Consider the following 18019-nt stretch of genomic DNA (forward strand, 5'->3'; position numbering starts at 1 on the left):
AAACTTGGGCTTGTGGATGTTTCTGGGAGCATTTCAAAGGGGATGTGAATTTGTAAAGTAGATGGAGGTGATACTGTGCATCAGGGAAGATTTGAGGACTGCTTATTGTTAGCAGAAATAATCTTGTCCTGGGCAGTTAGTTACATGCACAGAATTATGTCCCCCTATCGGAGAGCAGTGTTCTACTGGTAAAACATTAATTCAGCAAAATAAGCAGTTTGGGGATGATGAAAACATTAGCAAATTCATGCAGAAACCAGGACATGGTACTTTGGTTTTTAGCCTTAAATGGCATTTGTCTAATGTCTAACTAATGAATTGGTAGGAAAGGATTCACCCAAAATGAAGTATTTCAAGGGGAAATGAATCTTTTTTTGTGGGAGTCGTTAGGGTGCAGTGGAAATCTGCTCCTTAGCCCTCAGGGGCTTTACCCTGCTCCCCTTGCACAGCCATTTGTGGATGACTCTTGTACATTACAGCCTGCTGGCATCAACCAAGTCAAATGCTGTCTCTTTTCAGTAGGTCCTAGTACTTGCCAACAACTCCTGAACTGGATGCTGGCCATAGCCTGCCAGCAGGGACATTTGGACATAGTGAAACTCTTAATTCGTGCATACAGTGCTGACCCAGAGAGCTGTGCAGTCAGGAAGAATGAGTTTCCAGTTCTTATCCGGTTGCCCCTCTATGCTGCTATAAAGGCAGGTATGTATGCGCATGCTTCAAAACTTCCTTTTCTGCAATGCTTTGTAAAGAATGGGCTGAGTTGTTCACATCTAGGAAGGGATTAGCGTGGACTGGCTTGTCTGGAATTGTCCTGGATTTCCAGTGAGATAAGTGAAATGAAATCAGCTCTGAGTCTTTTGACTTAGCTAAATTTAAGTGAGGGCCTTCTTAAGTTACATTACTGTAAATACTGAGGGGCTTGAACTTTCCTCTGTAAATTCCTGGGAAAGAGACCCCACAAAAGTAGAAACTTTGCAAGTAAAAGTATTATTGTGATGGACACTCTGGCAAACATGCTTGATTTAGGCTGAATAATTTACATTTCAAAGCACAGCTGTGTGTATAGATTAATAAGACAGGGAAAGAGAAAAAAGAGCAAGGCTGGGCCAGTGCTTTCACATAGTGTCTTTGTTGTCTCAGTTTGACCAAACTAAATCCTATCACTGGACGAAACAGCCTTTAGAAAGTTCAGTTTCCTTTTTGCACACGCCGTGGCTTTTTTTCAGAAGTGGTTATTTCCCAGGATTTCTGTTCAGCTCCTTGTTGGTTCATTTACATGAGAAGAAGAGAACAGACAATCTGCTTTTCTCCAAAGGCAATGAAGATGTAGCCGTGTTTTTATTACGGAATGGAGCTTTCTTTTGTTCCTACATCCTGATGGACAGTCCTGAATCCAGCAAACACCTTTTGAGGAAGTATTTCATTGAGACAAGCCCACTACCAGGTAGTGCTCCAGCAAAAACAGTAAGTAGCCATTTATCTGTCTGAAGAGATGTTGTTTTAAAGGAGTATCATGTTAATAATTGATATTTGTCATTGGGTACCATGTGGCTGGTGATTCTTCTCAGCTAAGAGCCTTGTGGTTTGCTACCCATTAAGAGAACAAGCTGTGGAAGTGGCTTTCATGCCAGCACTGAGCTGCAAGGTGTAATGGCATCATTGTGCAAGACACTGTGTGTGGCAGCTTCCACTTGACAATTTTACTGTCAGTGTGTGAACCAGGTATATGCTGTGGAAAGGAAACATGGACTTTGTGCTCAGAGAAATAGGCACTGCCACAGGCTTCCTCTGTGACTCTAGGATAATCACTTCATGTAGGTTTCTGCTGTTGATTCTGGTTGCAAGGTAATGCCACAAGCACAGTGTAGAGTTGAGCATGTAAACCCTTCTCTTCCCCTGCGTCAGATAGCTCAGATACAGCACGTACAAATAGGCTCATGTGGCCTTTTGTTAACATGGAACATGAGTAGAGCAAGCTCACATCTGCCCAAAATATCTTCCCTACTTCAGACCCCCATCAGTAGAAGATGGCTGGTAGCCTTTACTGTCGCTTGCTTAGGGCAGATCCAGCTTTCTGGAGCAGCGTGGGGAGGATCGTGTGTGATTGCATCATTAGCTGAGCTGAGCTTGTGCCACAAATGGTTTTTGAGGGGAAACCAAGGCCAACAAAAAGCAATTGAAGCCTTTTTAGGCTGACAAGACCTCTGTTAGCTACTCAGCCACTTAAAGCCTTCTGACAATTTTGGTAATTCTTTTGCATCTCTCTTTTTTCCACTGTAAAGTGGGGAGATTTAGACTCCTCACGCCTGTTAGAAGGTTTAATACAGGATGAAGGTACTTTGAGATCTATAGATGAGTGTCACTGTTTTCACACAGGGTATTATTACATCTCACGGTTATCACATTTCTTTTTATAACTAAGCTATGTTCTTCATTCTCTTAATCTCTATTATCCTAGTGTCCTTTATTCAGAGCTGAAAAATGTCTCAGCACACACAGTTACTGCTTTATAGGGAAGCACATAGTATTTCATATTATTTCTACTCTTATCCAGCATAGTTATCAGGCATGTTCTGGTTTCCCCTCTGTCTGTAATTAACTGACACTAAAGAGGAGCATCAGAGCCCTGAGCTTTCAATGGTTTTCATTAGGTCATAAAAATTTTGCAGTGAAAAATTGAGGGATTTTTTGATCGAGGCTCTTTCTGCATAAATCTCCTTACCAGTTGGGTATCTCTTTGCTCGGCTCGTAATATTATGGGGTGTTGATTCTGCTTTGCTGTTAAAGTAGAAACAAGCAGAGAGGTTTTCATGGTTTTACAAACTTCTCCATTCTCTGTTTTCCTGCCAAAGTCCTGTCTCGCTGGATTCCTGACAACGCTGTGAATGTTAGGCCACATATGTGAACTTGACTTCATTAGGTTCCATCAACAGATTTGGAGCCCTCCCTGTGGGAATCTTAGTTTCATTGACAGGTAAATGAGAGGAAGCTAAATCCTAGATGTTTCTAGATAAAGAGTTGATGAAAAACTACATGCCTTTTAGAAAGAGAAAAAATCCAACTAACTGGATAATTCAACTTGAATAAACTTGGAATAAATGTCTGAGTCACAGGGAAGAGGTCTGTTTTCCATGTGAACTTGCTGGCAATATTTAACCTAGCTGCTGTAAAAATGACTCAGCTTTGCTGTTGTCACACCCTGAGTGAAGAAGAGAGCAGCCTTGAAACATCAGCTAAACTGCCAGAAAGGTCTGGACCACAAAGCAAGGGGAAAAAAGACCCAGAAACTTGACTTTGATTCTTTAGTAGCTGTTTATTTTAATATGTTTGCTTATTTAATGCATTCTCTTTGAATTCATTTTGGCAGACTGCACCAAATGTGGGAAGGTTTGTCCTAGTTTGTCTGCAGAGCTCAGATCCCTGGGAAGTGACAGCCACACACCCTGATAAGATTTTAAAAGACAACTTTGTGGCAGCTGCAAACAAACTTCCTCAGCGCTTTCTTCATATCTCATAAGGTTTATGAATGCAAGTCTGCTTGTGTAAGTGCTGTGATGCATTTTGCACTGGGAGGAAGCAGAAAGCATCGTGCAGAGGCTGTGATGTGCATGGCAGGCAGCTGGGTGTCAGACAGTCTCTCCTCTTGAACAGGGCAGACTGAGCACAGAGTATTTCAGAAAGAGCCCAAAACTTCAAAAGGATTTGTCCCTTCTGTGCTGTGAGTGAAAACACTGCACAGTTGACCTCCAGTTGATTTCACACAGTGAATGCTACCAGCTATGCATAAAATGTGGTTGGAGAGCTCGGTTTAGTGCCACACCTTCCAGGCAGTGATTGCACTCTGCAGTTCTGCTGTTCCTGACACACAAGGAATTAAAGCTCATTTTTCTAATACCTGTTTCTCCTTTTCTTTTTCCTTTCTGGCATGAATTTATCCCCACAGCAAATCACTGCCCTGATTGCTCCTTTTATGCAGGAGCAGGTAGCTAATGCCAGAAAGACCCCCTGCAGTAAAGTGGCTGGATATAGATTCCAGACTTTGATAGGTGTCACCAGCATGGAGATCCATGTAACTTTCTAGTGTGTGCAGTGTGAGGGAGATTTGTTTTGTCCCATTACAGACCAGGAAAGAGGAAGTGTTTTGCAAAGAATTTTATGCATGAGCATACAGACATCTGTGTGTGTTTGTGTGTGTGATCCACCTCTGATTTCTTTAATCACTGCCTGGCTATCTCAGTTACAGTGAAGATATCTGCAGCAGTTCCACTCCAGAGTCTCAGCAGCTTTACTGGAGGAGGAATTAGATCACCATCCTCAGAATATCCCATCTAATGAGTGAGGTTCTGTTGGGGCATGTCACGTCACTTAGGAGAAATGCACAGCAGCCTTTTCAATCACCTTACCAAGTGGTCTCAAACCTTTGTAAATGCCTTTTGTATCTATAGTTCACCATTTGCCCAAGAGCAGAGTGGTTTCTTGCCTCTGCACAATTTCCAGTCCCTGTCTCACTCAGTGCATCCCCTGACATCACTGCAGTGGAATATTTCCATTTAGTTTTCAGGACTTGTACTGAGAAATCCTTTGTTTGGCAGGACAGGGGAGTCCACAGAGGCACAGAGGTTTTCCTTGCCCTTCTGAAGGGCAATAAGCTGCCCAGAGTCAGGCTGTGCCCAGGAGCTAACAGCTTCTGAACAGTCTCTCACCAAGCCCTCCAGCCAGTGCCAAATAGAGAAGGGCTGAGCTGATCACTGGGCTCTGTGAGTTCAGTATCATAGACCTTTGGCATCAAAGAAACAGGATTTTCTGGGAAGGCAGAGGAGGTGATTAAGTATGAGCTGGGGTGGAAATCCCTTTTCTTTGTGGCATTGCTATCAGGGTTACTTTCACTTAATTACATTTTCACTGCAGAGCCAAGTAAATCCCTAAGGTAGTTCCACTAACATATGGTTACTAGCACCAAGATGAGTTTGGTCCACTGTCCCTCATCAGATGAAGGGGCTTGGCTGGTGCTGGAGTTTGTAGCACTCAACAGAGACTCTGTTAGTCCTTGGCTGTAGATGGGGAGGAGGACAGAGTGCAAGGCACTTACTGGTGAGATTCCAAAAGCTGCCTGGGAGATGGGGACATCTACCCTGCAGCGTTCAGTGCCAGTGTTGGATTTCATAATCTTGCCTGTGGTTTCAGAAGTCACTATCTGAATTCTTCAGGTATCTTTTCTATCACATTAAATGCCCTGGGGCCATGGCTCTGCGTTTTTGAGGTAAATGATACACAGCAATCTAAATGCAAAACAGAGATGAGTATCAGTCTGAAATGGGAAACAGCAGAGATGCAGGGTCCTGCTTGCATTCACTAAAAGCTACAGATATTATTACTGCATTGGTAGGTGTGCTCAAGGACAAGTACTATTTTGCACTGTGAAGAGCATCATCTTGAAACAGAGAAGGAGCTGAGGGAGGGGATATGCACCATCAGTTCTTTTTTTTTCTAATTCTTTTTAATTGCAGCTTTGTTTGGGGCAGTTTAATTAAGCTGGAAGAGAAAGGAGGGACTTGGAGTTTGTAGTGCATTTTCTCTCCTTCCAGAGTAGATGGACTGTCAAACAGAGCCTGGGTAGGCTGAGACAGTGACTGGTGTCACACAGGAGATCGGGGCCCTGGAGTATGAATTCAGGATCTCAACCACAAGATCCTGCTTTCTCCTGTGAGGAGGAAACCAAATGAGCAAGCCATCTCTCCAGGTCTTTGTTTCCATCACTGCTTGTATAGTTCTATACATCTCGGTGTGACTGAAGGACCATAGACTTGTCCTCTGGACCTGCTGCCTAAAAGCTTGGATTTTCTCCTATTCATTCTGATGAATAACCCCTCTTCCCCTATTTTGGCTGAGTCTCAGCATAGCTTTTGGAAAAAATTGGCATTCCTGGAAAGAAAGGATCAGGAGAAACTATTTATTGCCAAACAAGGTTAGTTGTTAAAATGCCTGATTCCCTGTTAAAACATTCCTCATATCTAGGCAGACTGTGCTCGCATTATACTTTCAGTAGCTGGATCTTTGTTATAGCTTGTTATACCTTTGTCTTCTAGCCTGAAGAGGCCATTCCAATTAAAAATCTACATGGAGCATGAGTAGTTGGGGATTGGGCCCTTTTTTAACTCTTTCTTAGGCCATGGGATTTGTGGTATGTGGTTTTGCTAATGCAGAACATGGGATTTTACCCAGCTGCCAGAGTGATGGTTTTGTTTCTATATGAGCAGAAGCCATGATGTAGATTTAATTGTCTTGACATAAAGAGGCTGTTGCTGGCATCACTGTAAACCACAATATGGTATAAATGACATCAGTAAGAGGGTTTCATTGCTGATTAAACTGTATTTCTACTGAGGCAATTTTAGCTCATCTAGGACGGAGCTACAGTGATGCTGCTGCCCTCCTCTGCCCAGCTATGTGCTCCTTCCTCCTCTTCTGTACCATTGTAAGTCAGTTTTTGGTGGCCTCGGCTGGGAGCTAAACCATTTGAAAATTCTCCCTCTAAAATAAAGAAAGTTAATGTTATAGGATAGGATAGTGACCTGAAAGTGTGTGTAAGCAGCCAGGCAGGTACCAAATACTACTTGAGGATTTTGTTTCCAATGTAGAGCTGGTTTCCTGTGTTATTTGGATTTAGGGATCTGGTTCCTGTCTAGGAGCTCTTGAGGCAATTCAGGGAACCAGAAGAAAATGATCAGGTGTCTCAGCACAAATAAGCTCTTCTCCACTAAGGTTTCCTCATGCTGGGGAGATCTCCCAGTCCTTAGCATCAGCGCCACATCCCTACTTCTCTCTAGAAGTGTGGGATAGCTAGGGATGGAAAGGGAATCTGACCCATGTGTTTATACTCTCCATTACCTTAACTCACACCTATTGCTGTAAACAATGGTGTAAACAGCTCTTGGGCTATTACAGGTGACAGAAAATGACAGAAAACTACATACAGAATTAAACCAAGAGTTTGTAAGCAGGAAGCTCTTAATATGCAGGCTTGGAAAACTCAGCAGTAAAGCAGAGTATGTTCAGTGCCAGTGTGAAAGCTTTGCAGTGTAACTCCCATTAGTACTGTATATATAGCTATAGCAGTGGATATTCTGCTTAATTTGATTTCTCATTGCTCCTGGCTTGCTGTGGTTTATGTAGATGCCTTATGGAGTGGAGCATTACAAAAACAGCCTTGGTTTCCCAAGTTTATGCAATGGGCATAATATTTCCATTCCTCTTTGTAAGGCTGTCTTGAGGCTTCACTAGTGAACATACGAAGAGCATTATGTCTACACTAAGTACAACTCCTATCAGTTTCTAAAAAGTGCAACTGTTTGTGCTTACCCTTTATTCCATTCTCCTAGGCATTCAAACTGTGTGATCTATATTATTTGGAATTCTGAGTCTCAAATAAGTATTTAAAATAAACCTTTGTTTCCCTTTCCTTTCTCTCCCTTCCCCAAATATATTCCTTTTAACTTTAATTTTGGGGTTAAAAGTCTTAAGAGCTAAGTACTGGGCATTGAAAAGCAAACTAAATTGCTGTCGGGTCCTTGCTGCCTCCTGGTGGAGAAGTGAGGATCACTTCATTGAGGCCGTCTTTGGGATGAATTAAGTCAAAACTACTGAGGTTGTGAAAACATTTTGGGGCTAACATTTAAAAAATGTGTATTTTGGACCGTAGATCCCATTGGAACACAATGAAGTGATCTTGAAAATGAAGCCTTGGGTTGTTTACTTGCATTAATGACCCTTATGTGTTTTATGTTTTCTTCTGTCCAAGCTGGAGCCTGAAACAAGAGTTATGCCTTTCACAACAGCTTCTGTTGCTCTTCCAGAAGAGGATAAAGAGAATTCCTCATCTTACTGTCAAAAGCAGCAGAACATTATCTAGAAGGGAGGCAACTGCCCGAATCATGTGTCTCAACTGAAATATGTTTGTAAATGATACTGAGCAAATTTCCAGTGTTTAGAAATGGTTTAACAAGAGGGTGTTTGCCTTTCCTTGCCTTTCCCACGTTTCTTTGCAAAACCTGAACCTTCCCCAGATTGGTTTGGCTGCTTGTTGGAAGGTTTAGGATGGAAGAGCAGTGCTTGGGCATATATTGATTATTCCAGCAGCAGGCCTCCTCCTAGGCAGTCATTACCACACTCAGCAGATCTGTCCCTGTCCTCTCTACAGATGCACAAGCAATGATGTTTGATTTGAGGGTATCAGAGCACTGGAACAGCATGCCCAGAGAGGTTGTGGAATCTCCTTCTGTGTAGGTAGTCAAAACCTGCCTGGACGTGATGCTCTACAACCTGCTCTAGGTGAACCTGCTTTAGCAATGGGATTGGACTACATGATCTCTAGAGGTCCCTTCCAACCCCAACCATTCTTTGCTTCTCTGATCCATAAATATTTCAGAGGCTGACTGCTCCACAGGGGTTTTTCTGGACCTTCCTGGCCTCTGTTGGTGCTCAGAGTCCCTGGAGATCTGAGCAGCAATACAGACCATGTCCAAGAGGCAGAGTGGGGTTCAGGCTGTAGAATCTGGATTTAAGGTGGTTTCCATGATCTGTCCGTATTGTGCTACTAGTGTAGGGTGTGAATGCATCTTGTGGGGCTGGGAGCCCAGCCCCATGGAAACTCACTGCACATTGTTGGATGAAAAACCCATTAGAGTCTGTCCAGCTCTCATATGAGAGTCTGGTTTCAGCAGCTCGCTGCTGGTGGGACGCACTGAGGCTGGGGTATGGACTAGTGAAGAAGTCCAGGCCCCCTGCTTGTGCTTGCTCATGGTCTTTGGAGTGAGATCATGGAGCAGCTATATGGTGGAGGCTGCTGATATCCAGGCATGATTTCATCTCTGAGTCAGTGTAATTCCTAGAAGCAGATTGGAAAGTGAGCAAAATGCTTATGGTCTGTGCTCTGATCTGCCAGATTCCCAGTGGTGTAACCCTGGCTGAGAGCAACTGAGGTTTTACTAATGTGGTTTTCTCTTTCTTTGATATATACAGGTTTTGTGTGTGAACTGGTCAAACCTCAAACTGCCCTGGGTGGATCTGGACTGGCTGATTGATATCTCCTGTCAGATAACTGAGCTTGATCTCTCTGCCAACTGCCTGGTCTCCCTTCCATCCGTGATCCCATGGGGCCTGATAAACCTCAGGAAGCTCAGCCTGGCTGACAACCAGCTCACGGAGTTACCCAGCATCCAGTCATCCGATGAAATCATATGTACAAGGTGTGTGTGCTTGATGCCTACAGCAAACTGAACCTGTGCAGAGAGTAGGTCCAAATGAGTTAGTTGTGCTTGTGTGACACTGCATAAGTGAAGAGCATATGCAGGAGCTTCTTGGTTTATTTTCTGTCTGCTGCAAGGTTTAACTTAAGATTTGCCCTTTTGCATTCTCACTGTTTCCAAGTTGTAGGGACTTTTATTGCTGTACTGTCTCATGTTGCTTCTGCTTTTCTCCAGTTCTGGTGAGCCCCACTCCTCTAAGTCTAAGACCTGAGCTGGCTCAGACTGACATTTGCTGACTGGTATCAGTTATCATAGTGGTCTATTGAGACCACTTCTGTCTGCTCCCTGGAAGGGTAAATTTTCTAAATAGTGGTTTTTGCTTTGCCTTGTGAGAGTACATTCCAGCTGCTTTCATTCAGATCTAAATCTGTCCTGCTAAAGTAGATATCTATGGCAACAGGAGTCTTTGCTAGCATTTTATTGATGTCTGACTGAGTATCTTCTGTATTCACAGGTTACTTGAGGTCGATGTATCCAGCAACAGGCTCTCTACTCTCCCTTCTGGATTCCTACATCTTAAAAACCTTAGAAAACTCGTCGCTTCCAAAAACTACATGGAGAAGTTATTTGATGAGGAAAACAGTATGTACAGCCCAGTGTTATGCTTACATTTCAAACCCAGGTCTGTAAGGGAGACCCCCAAACTGTTACCCCCGAACTGTCAATAATGACTGAAAGACAGCATTAGCTAGGGATGCTTAGCATCTCTCAGCCCTTTGTCCAAGGCCTGGTTGTGTTTTAGCACTCATGAAATCCTTTTGCTCTTATCTAGCAAGTACGCAGCATCTTGCTGGATCAGATTGCTTACACCAAGTCCACAATGTTTTGTGTTTTCTAGCAACTAATTGGATTGGGCTAAGGAAGCTGCAGGAGTTTGACGTCTCTGACAACAGGTTGGTGGAACTTCCAACGGTTTTTCTATACTGCTTCAAGTCCCTAAACATACTGAATGTTTCCAGAAATCAGCTGAAAGTGTTTCCAGATCCCTGGGCCTGCCCCTTGGTAAGTGAAATGGCTCTGATAGAGTCAGAGGCTGAAAAAGCTGTTGAAACAATGCAAAAACTATACTGTGATGCTTAAAAAGCTATCAGGTGTCTTAGGCTGAAAAGCTGCTCTGGTTCTGAGTGTCCTTGCCTGATTCAGTTTATGGGGCTCAGACTGAGTCTTTCTGAGGTTCTGGCCTGTTCTCACCCTGTTGATGGAATTGGTGGAAAACTTCTATAAACGTGTCTTATATGGATGTATTAATTTTCTTTACAGTTCATATGAGCAGAATTATTGTTAGGGTAATTTTATGGAACACTAAAATGTGTTCCATAAAATTTTATGTTATGGAACCTTCATTCAAAGTTAGCTGCTCAAGCCCATGGCTGACAAGGGCATCTATAAATCTGCCCATCTCTGTGACTTTATTCCTCATTATTCCAGGGATAGCAGGAGGACAGTGCACTTTGCTGAAGTGTTTGCTAGTGGTTGAAAAGCAAATGGGGATAACTTTCAAACTAACGCTCTTAGCCCACCAAAGAATTTGTCTATTGAATGAATCTCCTCAGTAAATCCTATGGACCTGCATGCACAATAATTTCTCTACATCAAAATATCTAAAGAGATCACCTAGAATGAATGTATGAATGCCTTAAACATGTGACACCTGATCTACCTCATTATTTAAAGAGATTATTACTCCTCTAAGTTTTCTTTTCTTTTATGTTTTCCAGAAATGTTGTAAAGCATCTAGAAACTCACTGGAATTCCTGCCGGATGCTTTGACTGTGTTCTGGAAAAATCACCTCAGAGAAGTGGATTTTTCTGATAACTCACTAAAAGAAGTTCCACCAGGACTCTTCCAGCTTGAAGTAAGTGTCATTTCTTTGTACTTTGCAGTGCTTAATACCTACTCAGACCTCGAAGTCATAGGAGTGGCTGCCTGATGAAGGTAGGAGACTAACTGCTGTTTTAAGTTGGTGAAGACAGCAATTGCACAGAGGCTCTGAGCAGCCTGTAACCCCCTGAATGACCACATTCAAACCCTTGTCCAATGTGATATGGTATCTAGCTTCCGAGAACTCTCTGGGTGTCTGTGGTTTTCAGATTTTGGGTCCACAGTTTTGAAGACACCCACTGCATTGTAGCTGCAAGCTCCAGCTACTTGAAAAACAGATGTACCCAAGTGTGCTCACAAGTAGTTGTGTTTTTAATTCATCTGTCACACCAGTGTTGTGTAATTATAGATGAATCTTCTTATGCTGAATATAGCATGTTTGAATGCCCTAGATCATAGAATCATAGAATAGTTAAGGTTGGAAAGGACCTTAAGATCATCTAGTTCCAACCCCCTGCCATGGGCAGGGACACCTCACACTAAATCATATCACCCAAGGCCTCATCCAACCTGGTCTTGAACACTGCCAGGGCTGGAGCATTCACAACCTCCCTGGGCAGCCCATTCCAGTGCCTCACCCTAACAGGAAAGAATTTCCTCCTTAGATCCAATCTAAACTTCCCCTGTTGAAGTTTTAACCCGTTACCCCTTGTCCTGTCACTACAGTCCCTAATGAAGAGTCCCTCCCCAGCATCCCTATAGGCCCCCTTCAGATACTGGAAGGCTGCTATGAGGTCTCCACACAGCCCCAACTTTCTCAGCCTATCTTCATATGGGAGGTGCTCCATTCCCCTGATCAGCCTCGTGGAACTTCTCTGGACTTGTTCCAACAGTTCCATGTCCTTTTTATGTTGAGGACACCAGAACTGCACACAATACTCCAGGTGAGGTCTCACGAGATGATGCTAGTTGGCATCTCTAAGCCTGTAGATTAAATAATTCTTGCCAGTGAGCACCAGAGGTCCATAGTTTTACTTCCAGATTCTTCAGAATTTGTGGCTTCGCAAAGTTTCAACATGAAACCAACCAGAACTTGGGGGTTTCCTCCAAGCTTCCCTTCCAGATTGTGAAACTCAGGGCCATGGAGATAGAAACAGAGGTAAACCTTTGTACAGAAGCTTTATGATTTTCACTGCTGGCCTCTGTGGGAGGGATGCAAAAGTGGTGGCTCATATCCGTGTCCAGTTTGGATCTCTGCTGCAAAGGTGCCTCATGCTTCTGCCTGGAATAAGAGGCTGAGAGTTGTCTGCTCCACGGTTCATTTTAGTGATCCCTGCAGACATGGCTTTGCTTTCTGGTAACCATTTATTTTCAATTGGCATTTCTCTTGAAGTAGAATGTATCTTATGGGCTGTTGTCTCCAAAACTTGTCCTTTTCTGAGCTCATTAAAAATAAGCCTAGTGGTTAAGAGCTACCATGACAGATACTAAACACTAGATGGTGCTTCAAGGGCACATTTCCTTGGGTGCTGCTGCTCAGATGCTGCAGAGGGATGTGAAAGCACCAGTACGGGGTGTCAGAGAAGATCTCAGTGCAATCTTTGCTGATGGTCTCTCATCAAAGTTATCGTTGAAGCTTTGGCTCTCTTGAATAGTGCCATTCTCTTCCTTCTCCAGAATTACAGTCATGAAAGAGCCCTAGCCAGTTGAAAGTCACTGATTTTGCCCCTATGGAGCAGGGACATTACATGTAATCTCACCAGGCTCTCAGTTATCCTGGAGTGTGGCCTGTGGGGGACATGTAACATGGACACAGTTGACTGCAAGTGAAGCACCCCAGCTAGACCACACAGAACAAAGTTGGTGCCAATTCTGGAATGTGTAGCCTCCCCTTCCTCCTACCCTCTGCTCAGGGATATTTCAGGGGAGAAGTCTGAAGCACTGTCATTGAGCAGCCCCATACTGATACTGGAGAGAGCTTGACACCAGGTGCCAAGAGAGGACTGGAGGGGTCTTCCTTTCAGTGGGAGGTTTGAGCCAAGTGGAAGACTGATGCTAAAAGCATTGGCTGTCAAGATTCAGGTGGCAGGGAGGGTTTTAGAGTTTGCCCAGTTTTCCAGCCCTTTCCTCTAGTGGTTCACTCGCTGTATCTGCAGTTTGACATTTTGCTTTACCTTGCCCTCGTCCCATCAAGGCCCAGCGTGCCCCTCTCTTATCACTAGAGGGAGCGTTTCGCATGGTAATGGCCATTCCAGCAACTGCTGGTTGACCATGGCTGATGTCACATGGATAACTGATCTTTTTCCAATCTGAGAAAAAGGGAGGAAGGCCAACAGACTGCCTTAGTGAGACATTATTAATCCTGGTTGATGAAAAGGGGCATAAACCTTTTATATTATGTGGAGCACATAAAACATTTAACACACTTGAAGCTGAAGACTCTGCTGGTAAAGCATGATTTCCATGGGGTATAATTCATTAATATGATTGTACTTGTGGTATGAGATAATTCATCTGATGTTCTGTTTATCTCAGAATAATTTTTATTTATTTATTTATTTATCTCAGAATAATTTGGGGGGGGGGGTGTGGATGGACTTGCAGAATATGCCTGGTTGGAAACTCTATTTAGAAGACTGTTTTTTTAGGGGGAAAAATGTATTTTCAACCAAACAAAAATGATCATTTGAGCCTCAATGTTATTTTTAAGGGCAGATGGAAGGGCATCAACTTTATAAAGCTGAATGGGAACTGCATTTTTTTCTTTTCTATTTCAGTTACGTTTAAAGGAGAGCTTGTGATTAACCTTATTCATGGCATTTGCAGCTGAGTCCTGTCTGTATGACATTAACTGTGTGGTGTTCATCAGCTTCAGTTCTTGTATTTAAAATATCTCTCTGGTGTGAAGAAAACAAAAAAGTAGATTGGTAACTTGTCTAAAGTGAGCAACCTGCTTTAGTGGAAGGTGTCTCTGCCCATGGCAGGGGGTTGGCACTAGATGAGCTTTGAGGTCCCTTCCAACACAAACCATTCTATGGTTCTATGAAATAGGGCAAAGTTAATATAAAACCTTTCCATTTGAATAGACATGTGATAATAAAAGTTACAAATTTTCCTTGTGTGAACTAGTTCATGTTTTGCACAGTGACTTTATGCATACTTAATGGGTGTAAGCCCCCTCTGACACACACATATATAAGACTTCTCATTCATATGTGGCATGCTGTGTAGGTAAATCACGCTGTTCTTTTCCATTTGGAAAGGTTTCCTCACTAAAAGTCAGATGTCCTCTAAAGATGGGTTGTGTCCAATTGCATCTGTCAGCAAGTAGACTAATAATCTCCCTGAACTAATGGTGTTGCTTCATGCAGAAAATATACTTGCTGGAAACACGAAAGAAATGTTTGCATGCTAGGCAGCACGGACAGGATGTTCTGATGAATAAAATGTACTTTTCTTCATGCTTCTGTCATTTAATAGCCACGTTAAAAAACCTCTTTCTTTGCATTTGATGGACTCTGACCTCTAACTCTAGGCTATTCCTCTTTTAGGCTTTGGTGTCCCTGAAGCTGCTGGGAAATCAGTTAGTTGCATTGCCTTCACAAGATAAGTGGAATTGCAAACAACTTAAATCACTGGATCTTTCAAAAAACCAACTTGGGAAGTAAGTGTTTCTTTAAATTTTGTCTGAGAAAACAAAAGCTGGAGAAATAACAGCAAACCCAATCCCTGGTGTAATACAAAGGGTGTCCCTAGTGAATTAATTACCTGCAGAGCAGGCATTGATATCCACATACCATGTCTCCAAGTACATTGTGTGTCTGTGACAGTGATGAATTATCCTTTACTGATTCTTTAGGCATTTAGCACACTGTATCATTTATTAAGTGGATAGATTACTGATAATGGCAGTTCAATTTCAGAGCATGTAGAAATGTCTTTAACCCAGGGTGTCAATCGGCACGACAAATACCAGTTTGTGGGAGTATATCTTAACCATAAAGCGTCTGCTGGACTGCAGTTAGTAATGTGGGAGTATTGTTTTGGAGAAAATGAAAGATCTTTGGTTTTGAAATGGAGGTGTAACCAGCTGCAAGTTCATAGAGATGATTTCTAACCAAAACAATTCTATCATTTTATGATTCTAAGACTGATGTTAATAAGGAAATCCAATAAAAGAGTTACAGTGTTCTTGTGTTTAGAAATTACAATAGGGATGTTTAACAGAGTCCTTATCTCCTCCAGAACTGCATTGAATTGTGTCATACTTCTATCTTCTCATTTGGTTGCCTGACAAGCAAATGTTCTGGAGTCCTTATGAGTTGCTGTGTCAGTTGCAAAAGACAAATTACTGTTTTTTGAATGTCTTGGTGCATTTCCAGAGTCCTGTTGTTGGGTCACCTTGTCAGAGGCTCTCTGGTGAGAGCAGGGAATGGCAGCAGGTCAGTTCTTCAGTGCTTCTCATGAAGCTTGTTCAACTTGCTGTTTGACAGACTACTTAACCTTGACACCCGTAAAGCTGGGGGTCAAGTGCTCTCGCTCTGGGAGCTGAAAGCACTGCCTTGCCGAGCTCTGTTAATTTGCCAGAAGAAAGCCATTGGGCCTGGACATTGAGTCTAGCCATGTGATTGCACAGCGGGCTTCAATCCCATCTCTCAAAAGCAGACAGGAACCTGTAAAAGCTGTGCTGTGAATGCCACAGCCTTGAGTAGGGTCAGACTGCACCGGGTAGTGTCCTGGGCATGAAGCTGCAGGCCAGTTCTCAACATGTCACCATTTTGACCTGCAGGAGTGATGAGGGATTCAAAACCAAGCGGATTCCCTTTTTCACCACGAAGAACAGGGTGCGCGGTGGCCCAGAGGCAGGTAAGGCACACGGGGAAGCAACTGCTGAGAATGCCAGGCAAGCTGTGAAGCAGCAGGAAATCTGTGGAGCTTGGCTGGAGGGAAATCCGTGTAAATTCATCTGTGATTTCAAGTGCAACAGCTTTTAAATTGAGAGGAAATATGTTTAGATTAAATGTTTCAAAAGAAACAGTGCAGCTGGTTGTTACCATTGACATAGAAAGATGAAGAATGAGTGAAACCTGTTTCTTTCACAAACCTTTTCATGAAGGTTATTCTTTTTAGGCAGAGTACTGACTGGTGTGTTGAAAGGAAATTAACCCATAATTAGTGTTATTACTCTTAGGATTGTTCCTGCTGCTGAATTTGTGAAAGGCATGTTTTCCCCTGTCGCTGTGATTTGCACCCCCAGCGTGGGGCAGAGCAGAAGAGATGTTCTGGATCCATGCACATGAAATCCTACAGAGAACAAAGGAATATCTGCAGATATTTGCACTCCTTCCTGCTCTCTGTGGGCTTCATCTGCATTTTGTTTGTTTGTTTTGTTTTGAAGCCCTTGGAGAGCTTTCTCTTTCTCGGCTGCCTTGAAGAATGACTTGCTCTAAAGCATTCTTTACAAATCATAGAGTGGAACAGAGCTGGCGTCTTCGTGACGCACATCCGAGCAGCACTCAGCTGCCTGCAGGAGGGAGAGGCTCTCCTGCAGCAAATGCTTTCCTCTGTTCCCCTGGAAATTGTGGTCTCAGGTCAGTGCGAACACGTAAAACTGGTAAATGCACAAAGTACAGCCATAGCTTTAGGTTAGGACTGGAGGTCAGAGGCTCGTTTTTCTGCTCATGGAAGTAGAGGCTGCTGGGCAGCAAGTCCTGTGTGTGCACCCTAAGGAGGAGAAAGGATTGGTCTGCACTGCTTTGCAAGTGGGAAATGGAAATAGAAATGCTGTGGCATTGGTGAAATCCTGAACGTGGAAGGATTAGAAAAAAGAATCTGAACCTTGTGAGTCTGTGGAGACTGTCATATCCTTAGAGCTTCACCGTGAAGCGCTACAGCAGCATTTCCCAATGGGGAAAGAGCAGGAGCAGTGGCAAAGGAAGATAAAACCAGCTAGAAAAGGGAATTGCTGCTAATGGAAATTTCTCCATGCTGCAAACCCAGCATAACCCCTCTACGTAAAGGAGGAGAGCGTGGACTCTGCATTAGTACTGCTTGAAATTACTCTGGTGCACCTTCAAGCTGCCTGAGGTTGCCTCAGGAGGGCACGGAGTAGCCCACCTGGCTGGTGCCATGGTTGAACAGCCACAGAGACAGAGCAAAGCCAGCCCTTCTTTTTCCCTCTCTGTTCCTCTGCCAAGTATAGCTTGGTGAGACTAGAGGATGTGGCCAAGAATTTAAAGAACATCAAGAGAAAACAGAAGCTGAAGTACATCAGCTGCTGACAGAAGTCTCCAAGCGAGGTGGGGGGCAGGTTTTCATCTGATTTTACCAACAAAGCTGTTTACTTAAGTCTAGATTATTTAAAGAGAATAATTTATGGATGCTCACTATATTTGATTGATAAATCCCAGAATAACTTCTTGCACACGCACATGGGGTTGATGGCGTTTACTCATCCAAAAATATATTTCCAAGATGGGATTTGTTTTAGTTTTTCTGCAGTTCTTTAAAAGAAAATTTGAGCTGAAGCCAGAGAAATCATAAATAACTCATGAATAAATAATTACAATTCATAAACACCTCGAGCTGGCTTCCAATATAGAACACTCTTTTCTGCATGGGACTCTGGTGAATAGAGTATTGCCACTATTTTAGGAGCCTAGCCTACGTGTCCAAGAGGACTAAATCTGTCTGTGCCTAGGTGCATACTGAAAAGGAACAATGAAAAGTTTAAGTCCAGCGATGAGCCAGAAAGGAAGTGAATTGAATCCATGAATGAGCCTGCTGTTCTCCTAAAATAATCCCAAAGATGATTTTCTTATTTCAAGCCTCAAAGGAGGACTGTGACACTCTGCCCACAGCAGGCAGGTCTGTCATGTACATAAAACAC

General features: G+C 43.2%; 1 protein-coding gene across 2 annotated transcripts in view; it reads left to right on the top strand.

Moving 5' to 3' along the window:
* LRRK1 (leucine rich repeat kinase 1) overlaps positions 1-18019 on the top strand; it is a 77034-nt gene that overhangs the window by 23595 nt on the left and 35420 nt on the right. For both annotated transcript variants that reach the window (XM_062642564.1, XM_062642565.1), the window contains 8 exons: positions 520-702; positions 1319-1467; positions 9022-9248; positions 9763-9890; positions 10147-10310; positions 11027-11164; positions 14682-14794; positions 15920-15996. In XM_062642564.1, the coding sequence (XP_062498548.1) occupies positions 520-702; positions 1319-1467; positions 9022-9248; positions 9763-9890; positions 10147-10310; positions 11027-11164; positions 14682-14794; positions 15920-15996 (1179 nt within the window). The remainder of the gene's footprint in view (positions 1-519; positions 703-1318; positions 1468-9021; positions 9249-9762; positions 9891-10146; positions 10311-11026; positions 11165-14681; positions 14795-15919; positions 15997-18019) is intronic.

This window comes from Pezoporus occidentalis, unplaced genomic scaffold, assembly GCF_034315485.1.
Source record: "Pezoporus occidentalis ecotype Australia unplaced genomic scaffold, CSIRO_AGI_Poc_V1 ctg72, whole genome shotgun sequence".
Classification (NCBI taxonomy): domain Eukaryota; kingdom Metazoa; phylum Chordata; class Aves; order Psittaciformes; family Psittacidae; genus Pezoporus; species Pezoporus occidentalis.